The sequence below is a fragment of the Grampus griseus genome (genome assembly GCF_964374135.1).
Source record: "Grampus griseus genome assembly, chromosome: 7".
NCBI classification, from domain to species: Eukaryota; Metazoa; Chordata; class Mammalia; order Artiodactyla; family Delphinidae; genus Grampus; species Grampus griseus.
Window position 1 is genome coordinate 22,350,521 of NC_139001.1, and position 14,893 is coordinate 22,365,413.

Here is a 14,893-nt window from a genome sequence, read left to right on the forward strand (position 1 = left end):
TGAACAACTGGCTTTCTGAGAGTAATTCCCACACACGTTCACTGATATTTGTGTTCAATTCATGAGTAAGATAAAAGTGAAACTTGTTTGTCAGTGATGTGAGTGAATTGTTTGCTCAGTCAGTTTTGAATACTGGAAAAATAAATCATCAATTTTTTGTACCTATTCACGATACAAGAGCTATAGATATGACATATTAATCTGTATTATTAACATAGATTTCAAGCTACCAAGGTCATGTTACTGAATGTGGAGTTGGCAAGAATGTGCAAGGACATACCATTATATACCATGGCATGTCCATCATAGACATTTTTAAAAAATGTAATTCACATTAAGAGGTTAGATAATAAAAAAAATGTAGTAAAACATTTAGGAAGTGATGAGTTTTAAATATTTATTACTTTTGTTTTAAGAAATTATTTAATTCTAAGTTTACACAATATGGTTTTTAATAATGGCTATGTTTAACAAATAGCTAGTAAAATTCCTACAAATATAAGGTTGGCTCTTATGAGCCTGTATAAACCAGCTAGCACACATCACTGGTAGATGCCAAAACTATATAAATGTAGATTGTTATTATTAATAATGTGACAATTTTTATTCTCAGGCTCAAGTTGCCCTGAAAGGGCAAGTTTAAAAAAAAATTCAGTCCTTTAATTTTACTCTATTTGCTTTGATTGGACTGGGGCTTTTCTTTGAATCTCTAAGCAACCTATTTCCAAATCTCTCTTACAATGCATAAATGAGCAAATAATAATCTCAACCATTATTTGTTGATTCCTGCTAGCTTCCCTCTCAAGAAGGTGACTTTTCACTAATTCCTCCCCAAATTCCAGAAGTTCCTTATTGCATTCAGCTATGTACTATATGTAATCACTACTATCCAATATGCATTAGGTTGAGCCAGATGAAATTGCTGTTATCTGACCATTTCTGACCTACGCTTCAGTTCAATGTCTTTGCTCTAGTCAAACTGGTGCCGATGTTCCCCCATCATTTGTGTCTGTGTTTATATCATTTTGCCCATTTGAAATAATCTTCCTCCACCCTTCTACTACTTTAAACCTCTCTATCTATAAGACTTAACTTCTGCTTTCACTTCTTCCACAAAGATATCCACGATCACCCCAGTCTTCTTCTTTTTCTTTTTTTTAAATAAGTTTATTTATTTTAGGATCTGTTGGGTCTTTGTTGCTGCACGCAGACTTTCTCTAGTTGCGGCGAGCGGGGGCTACTCTTCATTGAGGTGCGCAGGCTTCTCATTGTGGTGGCTTGTCTTGTTGCAGAGCACAGGCTCTAGGCATGTGGGCTTCAGTAGTTGAAGCACGCAGGCTCAGTAGTTGTGGCTCGTGGGCTCTAGAGCGCAGGCTCAGTAGTTGTGGCACGCAGGCTTAGTTGCTTCACGGCATGTGGGATCTTCCCGTACCAGGGCTCAAAACTGTGTCCCCTGCATTGGCAGGTGGATTCTTAACCACTGTGCCACCAGGGAAGTCCTCCCCAGTCTTCTGTAAGCAATTTTTTTTTTTTTTTTTTTTGGCCGGGCCACAAGGCTTGCAGAGTCTTAGTTCCCTGACGACCAGGGATCAAACCTGGGCCACAGCAGTGAAAGCGCTGAGTCCTAACCACTGGACCAACAGGACCCTGTAAGCAATTTTAAGCATTCTCTTCCCTGACCTTCTGTGATACTTACATGTGCACCACATAACTGAACACTTAATTATAACCTGTCTCATATCATATTATTTGTATTGTTTCTTATATTAATCTTGTCTGTAGACAGTAAATTCTCTGAGGGGAAAGACTATAAGTTAAACTTCTTCTATAATCGTACAATGCATAATTGTGCTGAAAATCAGTACACACCCTCATATTTAAACTGACTTGGACTTAAAGTCCTTGGAAGTTAATTAAAACTAGGTTATGCAGGTGCTTAAAACCTGGGCTTTGAAGTCAGGCAGACCTGAATCGATTTTCCCTACTCTGCCGCTTATAACCTGCGTGTCCTTGGGATGGTTACTCAACAACCTGAAGCCCCTTTCCCCCTTCTGTCAATTGGATAGATAAGGACCTCTTTACTTTCAGGTGGTTGATAGGATTATATGGTAAGTCTAAATTATATAGACTCTTCGTGGAAATTTAAAACCAACGGATACAGTTGACCCATGAACAACAGGGGTTTGAACTTCACAGGTCCACTTATACGTGGACTTTTTTCAATAAACACAGTAGGCCCTCAGTATCTGTAGTTTTGGCATCCACGGATCCAACCAACCATGGATCCCAAACTTAATACATGATCTAAGGTTGGTTTAACCCTTGGATATGGAACCCCGGATACAGAGGGCTTACATGGGACTTGAGCAACCTTGGATTTTGGTATCGTGATAGGTCATGGAACCCACACCCCCTCCCTACCCCCCTGACCCCTGTCCCATTCTGAGGAACGACTGTATATTTTTCTCAGTGATTTGATTAATTCATCTAAAGGAAAGACTATCATTGTGTATGTCTGGCTTAACAATGCAAAGTGTTGTTATAGTTAGTTTTAAGATAAGGTTTATTCATTGAAGTAACTTCCCAATCTCCCAATTAACACCTAAAAATTGCACATATATATATGCAATTTATATATATATATATATTATTTTGAGGCTGGGGGTAACAGATATTTTTAAAAGTTGAAATATACTGGATTGCAATCTACCTGACTATCCAAGAGGATATTGTTCTTATTATCTAAGAATAAATTTCTTATCATTTTATTATTCTTTTTTTTTAAATTTAGTTTATTTATTTATTTTTGGCTGTGTTGGGTCTTCATTGCTGCACGTGGGCTTTCTCTAGTTGTGGTGAGCGGGGGCTACTCTTCGTTGCAGTGTGCAGGCTTCTCACTGCAGTGGCTTCTCTTGTTGTGGAGCACGAGCTCTAGGCGCGCGGGCTTCAGTAGTTGTGGCTCACGGGCTCAGTAGTTGCGGATCGCAGGCTCTAGAGCACAGGCTCAGTAGTTGTGGCGCACGGGCTGAGTTGCTCCGCGGCATGTGGGATCTTCCTGGACCAGGGCTCGAACCCGTGTCCCCTGCATTAGCAAGCAGATTCTTAACCACTGCACCACCAGGGAAGCCCCATTTTACTATTCTTGAACCTAGAGTTTTTATAGAGTGATAAGTGACAGAATTTATTAAGAACTTACTGTGTGTCAAGGACTTTGCTAAGGTTATTAGCTTATTTTATCCATTCAACAACAATGAGGTATTTTCTATTATCCCTACTTCACAGATGAAAAAATATATAAGCTATCTTTTGAGATAGCGAGAAAAGCAACTAAATGAAGGCAATGTAAAAATACTGAGGAGAGATTTAATAAACTTTCTGTCACAGAGAGTGACTTTACAACAGTAACTAAATTTTAATTCAATATTCTAAACTCCAAAATGTATTTCTAAAGGCCTATTAAGGGTTATTATCAATACTAGCAAAATGAATCTAATATGAACAAGGCATAATTTCCAAAACAGTATATGTGAATGGAAAAAAAAAATAAAGCTGAAATGCACTTGGTAACTGGCCATTGCTTTCGGGAACAATGGTATACAGTCATTCACTCATTTCCCTATTTATCGAATGTATAATGTGTCCAAGGCATACTTAAATATACTGGTTACCTCTTATATGTCCTTGGAAAGAAATTTAAATTATTGTATGAATTTTGATTGCACTGATTACAAAATTTTGAAACACAATGGAACCCAAACTAGGGTCAATGCTCATTTCCTAAATGAACATTTTATGTGCAAACAAACAGCTGCTGGAATTCAACAGAATTTAAAACAAGCAGTTTGTAAATTTTACATACAGCTGTTTTTGGTGATTTTTGTCAACAGAATCTTCCTGCTTTGCATCACAACATTCTTTCATTATGGTGTCCCATCAAAGAATAACTTGCTGGCTTTAATCACATTTACAGAGATTTATGACTTAATACTTATTCGGTGGTAGAGCTTCTCAACACAAAATGTCAGTGAGCCTGTTATAAATTGCTTCTGGCGTTCCTACTCTATCTTTTATTTGGCTGCGAATATTTCCACCTGAAAGTGATAAATTCCTGCTATAACCACTTTATGTGCTTCAGTAATTACACTGTACAGAAAAAGGGGGTTTCTACTGAGATCTCTCCTTAAAAACAGCAAGCAATAAAAGGCAGTGGAATGAGCTGAACTCTGAAGTCTGTTGAACCAAAAACAATGACGAGTGAAATATCTGTGTCAGACTGAATTTGATAAATGATCAGGAAATACAGAAGACATCAAAACCTTTAAAACCATTGCTGAAGGGGCATAATAATATATCTATGTCCTTAGACTACATACTTCTGATTCTGTAACAGAAATTTGGCAGGTGCCCACAAGAATGGGGTTAACATCCTTTCAAAACCATTTCAAAATATCTAGATGCTTCTAGTGACTTAGGTAATTTTTCAGTAAATGCCAAGGTCTGCGTGACATTGAGACTGTGTCTATATGTGCAATCCAGAGAGACTGTAACCACTAACTTGATCAATACATGTACGTACAACTGTACTGCCCAAGTAGGGGTCCACATTCGTCATGTGGCGTCTGTGGGTGGTCGGTACTGATTAGTTTTGGCCATACTGTTTTGTTTGCTTCATATAAGCTGTCTATAGTACATAGGGCAAAATTACTGTTTTTAATTGTTGAGGTTTCCTTGCTCTCAAAGGAAGAACAAAATGAATAACAAATCTCCAAGTTAACTGAACAAAACTATAAGGATTTTCGTTAACGGGCCCTAACACCATGCCAAGGATGGTGTTAGGAATTCAGTAGATAACTTCATTTGCGATGATACTAAGAGAGATTATGGTCATTAAGCAAAATTCAAGCTTCCTGTCAGAGTTATTGCACCATATTTGCAAAGGAATTGCTACGGCAAGTATCTCTGTTCCATAGTCGCGGAATTGAGTGGCTCCCTCTAGCTCAGAAGATGTACTCTTTCGTAAGAGAATTTTAAAGCAAGCATAACTGGCTTAGTGCAACTCAACAATGCTAAAACCAGTTCTAAAGATGGGAAAATGTGTTGTGCGCTGTGACTTAAGCTTCAATATATGTATTAAAGTTCAGGACAGTCCATCGTGAAGGGATTTGCGTTGCTTGTGCTGCATTCCTGGTTTAGAACAGTTTCATAGTTTGTAATTCCTTTCTCACAGCAACCCTGTGAGAGATGATACACATTAATCTGACATTTACAAAAGATGAAACTAAGTTCCAAGATAGGTTAAACAATGGGCCCATGGGCTCAATTCTAGGAAATGGCAGGGGTCGGTTTATAACCCAGTTCTGCTTGACTCCAGAGCTCTATGGCACTTAATCATTATGCCACATTGGATTCCAGAAAAAATGGCACAGCGCTTATGACTTTAACTTAGGTTAATGGCATTTTCACGTAGGAAGTCTAGCTCAGTCAAATGCAGAGAGCAGACACCACACTCCTAGATGCTGTGGAGGTTTGTTCCACTCCATCAATTACCACATTCAATTGTTCTTTATCAATTGTTTTCAAACTGAATTTTCTGGGGGTAACTCTAGGTTTCATAGAGGTTCTTGCAAACAAAATTTATATCTGTCAGAGAGTGCACTCAAAAGAATTGAGGTGGTCGATTTCACTGCATGACACCATAATTCAAAGCCAGAGAAGAATTAGTGTATGTGCTGAATTTGTGAGATAGCTTCACATTCCACGGGCTGAGAGTCTGGGTGTTACGCTTGTCCCATTTTACTTGTTATATATGTTTATCGAAGTGAATATGAGTAAGATTTACTACTTGTAAAATACTTCACAACACAACAGAAGAAAAAAATTAGCATTTAGACTGTTTTCAATGAACTGTTATATTGAGCCTGAAGATTGGGAAAGAGATCCAGGCTGGAGATGCCTTTGGAGTACAGTAGAATTACAGATGGTAATCAAAGTGATGTGGGGCAGGGCATGGAAAGAGAATGGGTAAATGGGCTAAAGCAAGCCAATTTGTATGCCTCAGAATCTCCCCTGGGACTGGAGAGTTACACTGGGGTAGGATGAATAATTTTGGAAGGGTTGAAGGTTCTAAGGTTCTGGGGAATACTGCTTAACTGGAAGGAGAGGAGGATAGACTAGGAGTGAAATGGAGCAACAAACCTAAACTTGATGGACTCAGGGGGTCCTTGCAGGGAAACGGAAAGGGAAATAAGATACCATTTATCCCTTTTTAAAGTGGAGAGGGGATACTGTTAATGCCCTAAGCTAAGGCTTTACCAGGACCCTATAGCTGGACTGCATTTGCCTGGGGAAGTTTTTTCTGGGAACAGAATTTCAGGATTTCACACACTGTTGGTGTACCTCATCCTGGGTAGGTCACCCATCTTCCACCTGCACACATAATGGACATGGGAGAAAGAATTGGCTCTTGAAATTCAGGATCCAGGCCTGAGAGGAAGAGTTGGTTCAAAAACACATATCCCGGGCTTCCCTTGTGGCACAGTGGTTGAGAGTCCGCCAGCCGATGCAGGTGACACGGGTTCGTGCCCCGGTCCGGGAAGATCCCACATGCCGCGGAGTGGCTGGGCCCGTGAGCCATGGCCACTGATCCTGTGCGTCCGGAGCCTGTGCTCCGCAACGGGAGAGGCCACAACAGTGAGAGGCCCGCGTACCACACTCACAAAAATAAATAAATAAAAGCAGAAAAAAAACCCCCACATATCCCATCTCCACTAAAAGCTAAGCATCAGTCACCTGAGCTGTAGCACTGCAGGGCTGGGAGGAAGCAAATGGAAGGGGAAGTGGCAGATGGAAGAGTAAGCTTGCTTATTCTCTTGACGTGTACTATGGCCACCATGAAACAGCTGCCAAGAATTTTGTGAGTTTGCGGAGTGGTAATGGAGCAGTGGTAGAAGGAAGAGGAAACTCATAGGAGAAAGAAGTCATTGCACCTGCATCATAATTCATTTAATAGCACTGTAGGAACAGGCCAGTAACAATTGTTTGGTCCTCAAAGCATTTGACCAAAATGTGAAATTTTCATTTACTCTGATCACAGTTAAATTATGCCCTAATAAAAAAAAGCATCTGATAAAAATATTCAATGTCATGCTGTGGTAAGTAAAGCATTCACAGTACTGATCATCTTCACGTTAGTTTTTTTTTTTTTTTTTGTGGTATGCGGGCCTCTCACTGTTGTGGCCTCTCCCGTTGCGGAGCACAGGCTCCGGACGCGCAGGCCCAGCGGCCATGGCTCACGGGCCCAGCCGCTCCGCGGCATGTGGGATCCTCCCGGACCGGGGCACGAACCCGCGTCCCCTGCATCGGCAGGCGGGCTCCCAACCACTGCGCCACCAGGGAAGCCCCACGTTAGTTTTGAGTACTTACGATGTAGGTGCTTTTACATGTACTGTAATCCCAGAAATCTACAGGATAAATACTAGTATCCCCGTTTTGCAGATAAGGAAACAAATGGTCAGAGAACTTAAGGCTTGACTTAAATCACACAATTATGCAGTGGAGGAAGTGGGATTAGAAGTAGGACTTCCCTGCTCCTGAGGTCTCCAACTAACTCTATTATACACCATAGCATCTCTCCAAGTTCATTTAACATTTTAAGTTCTCTAGAGTTTGATTTCTCTGCAAAGGGTAAGCAATGGCTTAAAAAAATCAAGGATTAACTTCTTGGCTACCTGTGAGGTTAAATGTATATATTTATATATATTTGGTTAATTTCATGTGTTATCATAGGTCAGGTAAAACACCCTATAAGACCTTATTTAGTTTTACTCGTTCTGCGTCTACTAACCACGTGTTTATTTGGAAATGTTTTAGATGGCTGCCGTGTAGCTTGAAGACTGAGCGGGACTTGGGTGGACACCGGGTTATCAGCTAGAAGGCTATGGGAACACTCCAGGTGAAAATGATACAACTGGGCCTGTTGTGAAGACAGAAGTGGGAAGATTTGAGAGTAAGGGGAAAAAGATGCAAGGGTTTGGCAGCGGACTGGATGGGGAGGGTGAAGGGGTGCGTAGTAGGTGTATCTGTATATATGGCCATCAGTGAAAAGCCGGGGGGTGGGGGTGGGGAGAGAAAAGAAAGTTACCTTCTTAGGAATTAAAAGAGTGTCAATGTTACAAGCAAAGCGTTTCCAAGCTCAGCAGTAGTCGAAACAGCACAGACCATGCTCAACTAAAAAGTTTCTCGGTTTGTGACTTTCCATTGATTAAATTCGGCTGAGGGTCCCTAGAGTCCTCACTATGGGAAAGCAAGGACTTGCTCACTTTCTTGCCTTTACGCCTCAGGGCAGCCTGTGGCCCCGCCCCCTTTCCCAACGACAGCAGGTGTCCTACCAAGGCCGCGCCCCGCCCCTCGCCGAGGCCCCGCCCCCCGTCCCGCGCGCCGGGACTTTTGGCGCGTTTTGGCCATGCCCCGCCCACCCCGCGCGCCTGGTGCCCTAGGCGTCCCGCAGGCACAGAAGTGGGAACAGCTGGGGCAGGGGGCCTGCTGTCAGGTCGCAGGCTTGCGCTGTCTGGGTGGTTGCCCGAGTTCGCCCAGCCTCCCGCTCTCCCAGGAGGCTTCTCCGCGAGGGCGGGGCGATGCAGGGGAACAGGCAGCCGAGGGTCCGCTCCGGGAACGAGCCTCATCCTGCGCCCGCCATGGAGCCGGCTGGTCGCGGCGCCTGGGCCCACAGCCGCGCCGCGCTCTACCGGCTGGAGAAGCTGCTGCGCTGCTCGCGTTGGTAAAGACCGACCCTCGAGGGGGCTGCCGGGAGGGCCTCGGCGGGGGGCAGGCGTCTTTTCAAACCTCCGGTTTCCTCCGTTCATTCCCGTCTCCCCACCTCCCCCCAGCAGTTGGGCCGCCGAGCAGAGTTAGTACCAGGGATCTGGTGTTATTTATCCCCACTCCGGGCCCCCATTCAACCCTTTCTGGGCGGCTTTCTAGCCTTTCTTGCACCAAACCCAACTAAGATGGTAGTTTTCAAACTTTAGCGGGCCTGAGAGTCTAGAGGCGTGGCTAAAGATGCGGATCCCTGTTCCCGCCTCCAGAGTTTGAATCTGTAGTGCTGAGGCATCTGCACTGTTTACCGGGCCCGTGATTCTTGTGACCAGGGTAATACCAGAACCTTAGGCCGAGGGCTGTTACGTTTGAAGAGGCCCACTAAATTAGAAGCAGCTGTCACCGTTTGCTGAGCTGGCCCCGTTGACCTTTTCTCCGTCGCAGCCTTGTTTGGGGAGGGAGGAGAGTTTTGGGGACTTTTTTGAGGGGTAGATTGAAGATGGCGGGGTGATGGACATCGCCAATTTCTCTTTCAATATCACATTTCCTTGGTTTGATCAAAGACTGTATGGTTTGGGGTTCCAGCTCTTAAGAGATGCTGTTTATTATTTTTGCTTATTTTCCTTCATGCTGTTACACCATGGGAATCCTTTAAGTTCAAAGTTTTCATTCCATCTGAAGACATCACTTTCTTGACTGGTACTCCTTGCTTCTTCTTTTCCTGTAGCTCCTCCTAGTATAGAAATAAAGAAGGTTTATAAAACCCAAGAAGGGCTTATCTCACTTTTCATTTCTTCCAAAAGCGTTTATTGAGCGCCTGCTGTGTGCACAGCTCAGTATTTCTGCATCCGTATCACTCTGGCAGGTTTTCTCTCTGCTTGTAGCTGTTCTACCCTATTTCTTTTTTGGGACTTTGTTTTGATTTTTTTTTCCCCCCTCTGATGTCCAACTTGCAGAACTTTGTTGTACGTAAAGCATAAGTAACATAGCAACTCTTTCTTTAAAAATGGAAAGGACGTAACTGTCAGAGTTTCGCACTTATATTTTGTTTTACAAAATCTTCAAACCTTGTGACAAAATGACATCATTACCCTCCTTAGAAAAGTGGCACTTTTGTACATGAAGACATTCTGATGTTGTGTGTGTTTTCCCATAGCACAAGGGTCATCCATCAGAGACTAAAAAATTTAAAACTGGCTCTGCTGGTTGCTATAAGCAATTGTAGTCACACCTTCATAAGTCAACGAAAGTTAGACATTCAGATGGCACATTTCTGTACGGAAGGCACTAGGGCGGCAGCGTGATGCCTCACTTGGACCGTAGAGTCAGACTGCTGGGGTCAGGTTCCAGCTTTGATACTGCTGAATGGCCCTAGTCATTCAACATCTCTGTGCCTCAGTTTCCTTATCTGAGTGACGATGGTGCTCAGCTCATCCTCCTGTGAGGATTCATTAATAATAAAAAAATATATTATTGAACACCTACCAAGTGCCAGACTACTCTAGGCATTGGAGATTCATTAGTAAGCAAAGCAGACAGAAACCCCAACCCTTATGAAGCTAACATTCTATGGGAGGGAAGAAACTAAATGAAATTATACATGTAAAGTGGTGAACGTGGTGATTGTTATAGAATAAGTGATTAACAGCAGGTGTTTTATGAAAATACAAAAATACAGTCTGCTTGCTGAATGGTTTGGGGGAGACAAAAGAGGAATAAAAGAGGAATAATCTATAGGTTGTCCTGAAATCTAATAAAGCCAGTTTCACTTTTATCCCCTACCAGTATTTTTCCAGTTTCTAACTGAAGTGAGCAGACAGTAGGAGCCAAAAGACTGAAAGTAGACATCAGTAACTAGGTCCAGACTTTTAATACAACCCATCGTGGCTGGTTAATGATACTGAACTCCAGTGATTTGTTTATTCATGAAAAAACATTTTTCTTTTTTGGTCCGCAGCTCGCCATGCGGCTTGTGGGATCTTAGTCCCCCAACCAGGGATTGAATCCGGGCCCTTGGCAGTGAATGCGAGGAGTCCTAACTATTGGCCTGCCAGGGAATCCCCTCCAGTGATTTAAAAAAAAAAAAATTAATATACGGACCACTGATGGATTAACTAAATCTCAGGTGTTTCTTTTGGTGCATATTTTAACATAGGGCTCTGCAAACTTTCTCTGTTAAGGGTCATATAGTATATATTTTAGGCTTTGCTGTCACAAACAGTGTCTGTTCTTGTTTTTTTTTTTTTTACAACCCTTAAAAACATAAAAAAATAATTCTTACCTCAAGGGCTTTACATAAACAGGCTACTGGCTTGATTTGGTGCATAGACAGTAGTTTGCAAAACTGTTTTAACAGGTAAAACATCTTAAGGTTAAAAATCCTTTTTGGTGTAAAATTTAATGTCACATGGGGTTTAGTGTTTAGAAATGATTAGTGTTCCTCTCCCTGTCACTGCACGTTTGGCACTGTCTGTAGTGAGTAAAGCATAGGAAAAAAACAACGCATTCTTCCCTCCTGTGCTTTGCCTAGTAGCTGCCTGACATCATTACTCCAAAGGAGCAACTCAGGATGGCCTGCTTCTTGCTTTTGCTACCCATCATTCAAAACAGTGTCATATTATTTGAAATTGTGTGTCGGTGTGTCTGTCCTTTTTACAGAGCTTCAAAGTTTTACCCAGTGGGCTCGTGATTACCCCAATTACCCTCACATTCAGCTTGCAGCTGTCATCCATCTCGTGCTCCCAGCTGTCACCTGTCCTGTGTAGCATATTGGATCTGTTTTGCGGCAAGCATTACTTGTGAGTGAGGGTGGATTGGCTACATTACAGAGCATCTTTTCTTCACCTTTAACATAAGTATGACTCAAAGGTGAAGCTGATGAAATTGTTCAAGAGGCCAGATGTGACATATGTGTTAGGTCCAAGCCTCACAACCAGATAGAAGCTATTTAAAGATTTGGGAAAATGAGACAGGAAGCATGAGAATAATGGGTTCCTAAAGGAAGCAGGAAATGGGAGCTGTAGTGAAAAAGCCCAGGTGTCTTATGACACTGTTTTGGGAATTTAAATAACTAGATACCTCTTGATCTGTTTTTTGGTGGGGGCTGGGGTTTAGCATCTACCACAATTTTAATTCGGAGTTCTGGTGACTTTTATTTATTTTTTATTATTATTTTCATTTTATTTATTTATTTATTTTTGGCTGCATTGGGTCCTCCTTGCTGCGCGTGGGCTTTCTCTAGTTGTGGTGAGCGGGGGCTACTCTTCGTTGTGGCGCACGGGCTTCTCATTGCAGTGGCCTCTTTTGTTGCAGAGCATGGGCTCTAGGCGCGCAGGCTCAGCAGTTGTGGCGCACGGGCTTAGTTGCTCCGTGGCATGTGGAATCTTCTGGACCAGGGATCAGACCCGTGTCCCCTGCATTGGCAGGCGGATTCTTAACCACTGCACCACTAGGGAAGTCCTCTAGTGACTTTTAAAATTGTAGTTGATTTACAATGTTGTGTTAGCTTCTGGTGTACAGCAAAGTGATTCAGTTATACATATATGTACATTTTCTTATATTGTTTTCCATTATGGTTTATTACAGGATATTGAATATTCTCTGTGCTATACTATAGGACCTTGTTGTTCTAGTGATTTTTTTCTTTTTTCTTTTCTTTTTTTTTGCGGTACGCGGGCCTCTCACTGTTGTGGCCTCTCCTGTTGCGGAGCACAGGCTCCGGACGCACAGGCTCAGCGGCCATGGCTCACGGGCCCAGCCGCTCCGCGGCATGTGGGATCTTCCCGGACCAGGGCACGAACCCGTGTCCTCTGCATTGGCAGGCGGACTCTCAACCACTGCACCACCAGGGAAGCCCTCTAGTGATTTTTTAATCAACTTTTAGTAAAAAGTCAAAAAACAGTCTTGTGATTTTTAAGATAGGTGATTTTATTTTTCTAAATTATCTCTTGTCGTTTTAGTAAAGGTGATTGAGATTGTTTTCTCTTCTCTTTTGAGGCTGCATAGTTTAGTGGTTAAGAGAATGGATTTTGGACCCTGGCTCAGTGATTTTGGACAAATTATTTCATTTTTGTATGCTTCCTTTTCTTGACCTGCCGATGAGTTAGTAGTAGTTTCTACTTTTTAAGTTTGTTAGGGGAATTAAATGAGTTAATTTGTAAGGTACTCAGAGCAGTGTGTGTTATGTTCTAAGTGCTATATGAATGCTTGTAAAATAAAGGGTAGACTCCCTGACTCCAACATTAGCCTTTGTCTTTCTTCATTAGTTTGGAATGTTGAGAGGCATTCTTATAGGCCATTCATCCTTTGACGGGATGATTACTCCCTTCATTGTTAGGAAACAATCCCTGAGGCACTGTAAGTTGGGTAAGTGGTGATGCAGTGAGGCTTTCTACCCTTAAGGCGCTATCCTTAGTTATAAGGGATGAAGTGTACACACAGTTCAGGGTAAATTAGGATGAAGGCCAAGGGGATGCAGAGAAGAGTACTTGGGTGGGATCAGTGGAGGAAAGATTCCTGGACTTTTGAATTGGGGCTTGGAGAGATTTTTATAGGTGAGCCGGGTAGAGGATTATAGCAAATAAAAATATGCTAAAAAGTATGTAGAATAGAGGGGGAGTGAGTCAGGTGGGCAGTGTTAAAGACAAGGTCAGATCCTAGGGATTAGAAGCTTAACATTGTTTCACATAGTTACTACCTGAGGAGAGCAATTTGTGTAACTTTCCTGGGACGCCGGTGTCCTCATATGTAAAATGAGGAAAATGGATGAATTGATTTTTCAGGCTCTGTCCAATTCACAGACTCTGGAATTATTAGTGTCTTTTGGATGCAAAACATTGTTTAAAACGTTTTAGGGCTTCCCTGGTGGCGCAGTGGTTGAGAGTCCGCCTGCCGATGCAGGGGACACGGATTCGTGCCCCGGTCCGGGAAGATCCCACGTGCCGCAGAGCGGCTGGGCCGGTGAGCCATGGCCGCTGAGTCTGCGCATCCGGAGCCTGTGCTCCGCAACAGAAGGGGCCACGGCAGTGAGAGGCCCGCGTACCGCAAAAAAAAAAAACCCAAAAAACAAAACTTTTTAGTGAAGTTTGACATACACATAGAAAAGGGCACAAATCATTAGTGTTCACGTATCATATGTCCCTCCAAATTATGGGATTCATTTACTTTTGTGGTATTTTTATTCTTTGATTGACACCTGTCTCCTTCAGTTATACTGCACATTTCATAAAGACAGGTTCACATTTGCAGTCACAGTGCTGGACACATAGTTTCTTAGTGTTTGTTAAATTAAGACATGAAAATTTAGGTTAAGTTAGGGTCACATTGCAGGTGGAAATACCAGAGGACCTGGTTAATTCATTTGAATTGCCAAGAGTCCTCCACAGCTTCCTGGTAGTAAACAGTGACTAAAGTTTCAGGGGAGTTGTAGAAGGTGCAGGTCTTTCCCCCTGGGATTTAGAGCTAGAACCACGACATGCACAGTCCTGTTACAGGCTACACATGCCTGGTGTTATATAGGGCTTGGGACTGCCAGGGAGACTTACCAGACAGACACATTGAGCACCCTTTAGTACTGTCCTCCATAGCAGAGGAGATGGAATTACAAGTGAAGTTACTGTTATGCAGGTCTGGGGGCCCAGAGGACAGTTTTCAGGGTGGAGGGCAAATTTGAAAGTTATCTACGTATATGTGGCAATTGAAGGCATACTTCTGGAAGTGGGCTGGGAAGAGGGTGTAAAGGTGAATGCCTATATCTGAGCCTGGAAACTCAATATTTGAACATCGGGTGGAGGAAGTGATGCTTTAAGGACAGGAATATCAGCAATTACTTAGATACTGTTTTGCTTTGGAGGAAAGGGAATATAGAAGACAAAATAACCTAAACTGTTTGAGCTGGGTATACATGATATTCTCTGTGGCTTATCTGTCTCCTAATAGTAGATTCTATTATAGTCATTAATAGATAGAATTCTATTACCCCTTTGATTTTGGGGATATTTGACTCATTGATTTATTCAGTATTTATTGACACTGAACAATTAGACATGAGTTACTGTTTTTCTCATATGATTTACTTTAA

General features: G+C 42.5%; 1 protein-coding gene across 1 annotated transcript in view; it reads left to right on the top strand.

Annotated features, from left to right (window-relative positions):
- Positions 1-8,633: 8,633 nt before the first annotated feature.
- Positions 8,634-14,893, top strand: part of BARD1 (BRCA1 associated RING domain 1) — a gene marked incomplete at both ends in the record, with an annotated part of 75,471 nt that continues 69,211 nt past the window's right edge. Inside the window, one exon of the mRNA XM_082658764.1 lies at positions 8,634-8,776. Within this exon, the coding sequence (XP_082514890.1) occupies positions 8,634-8,776 (143 nt within the window). The remainder of the gene's footprint in view (positions 8,777-14,893) is intronic.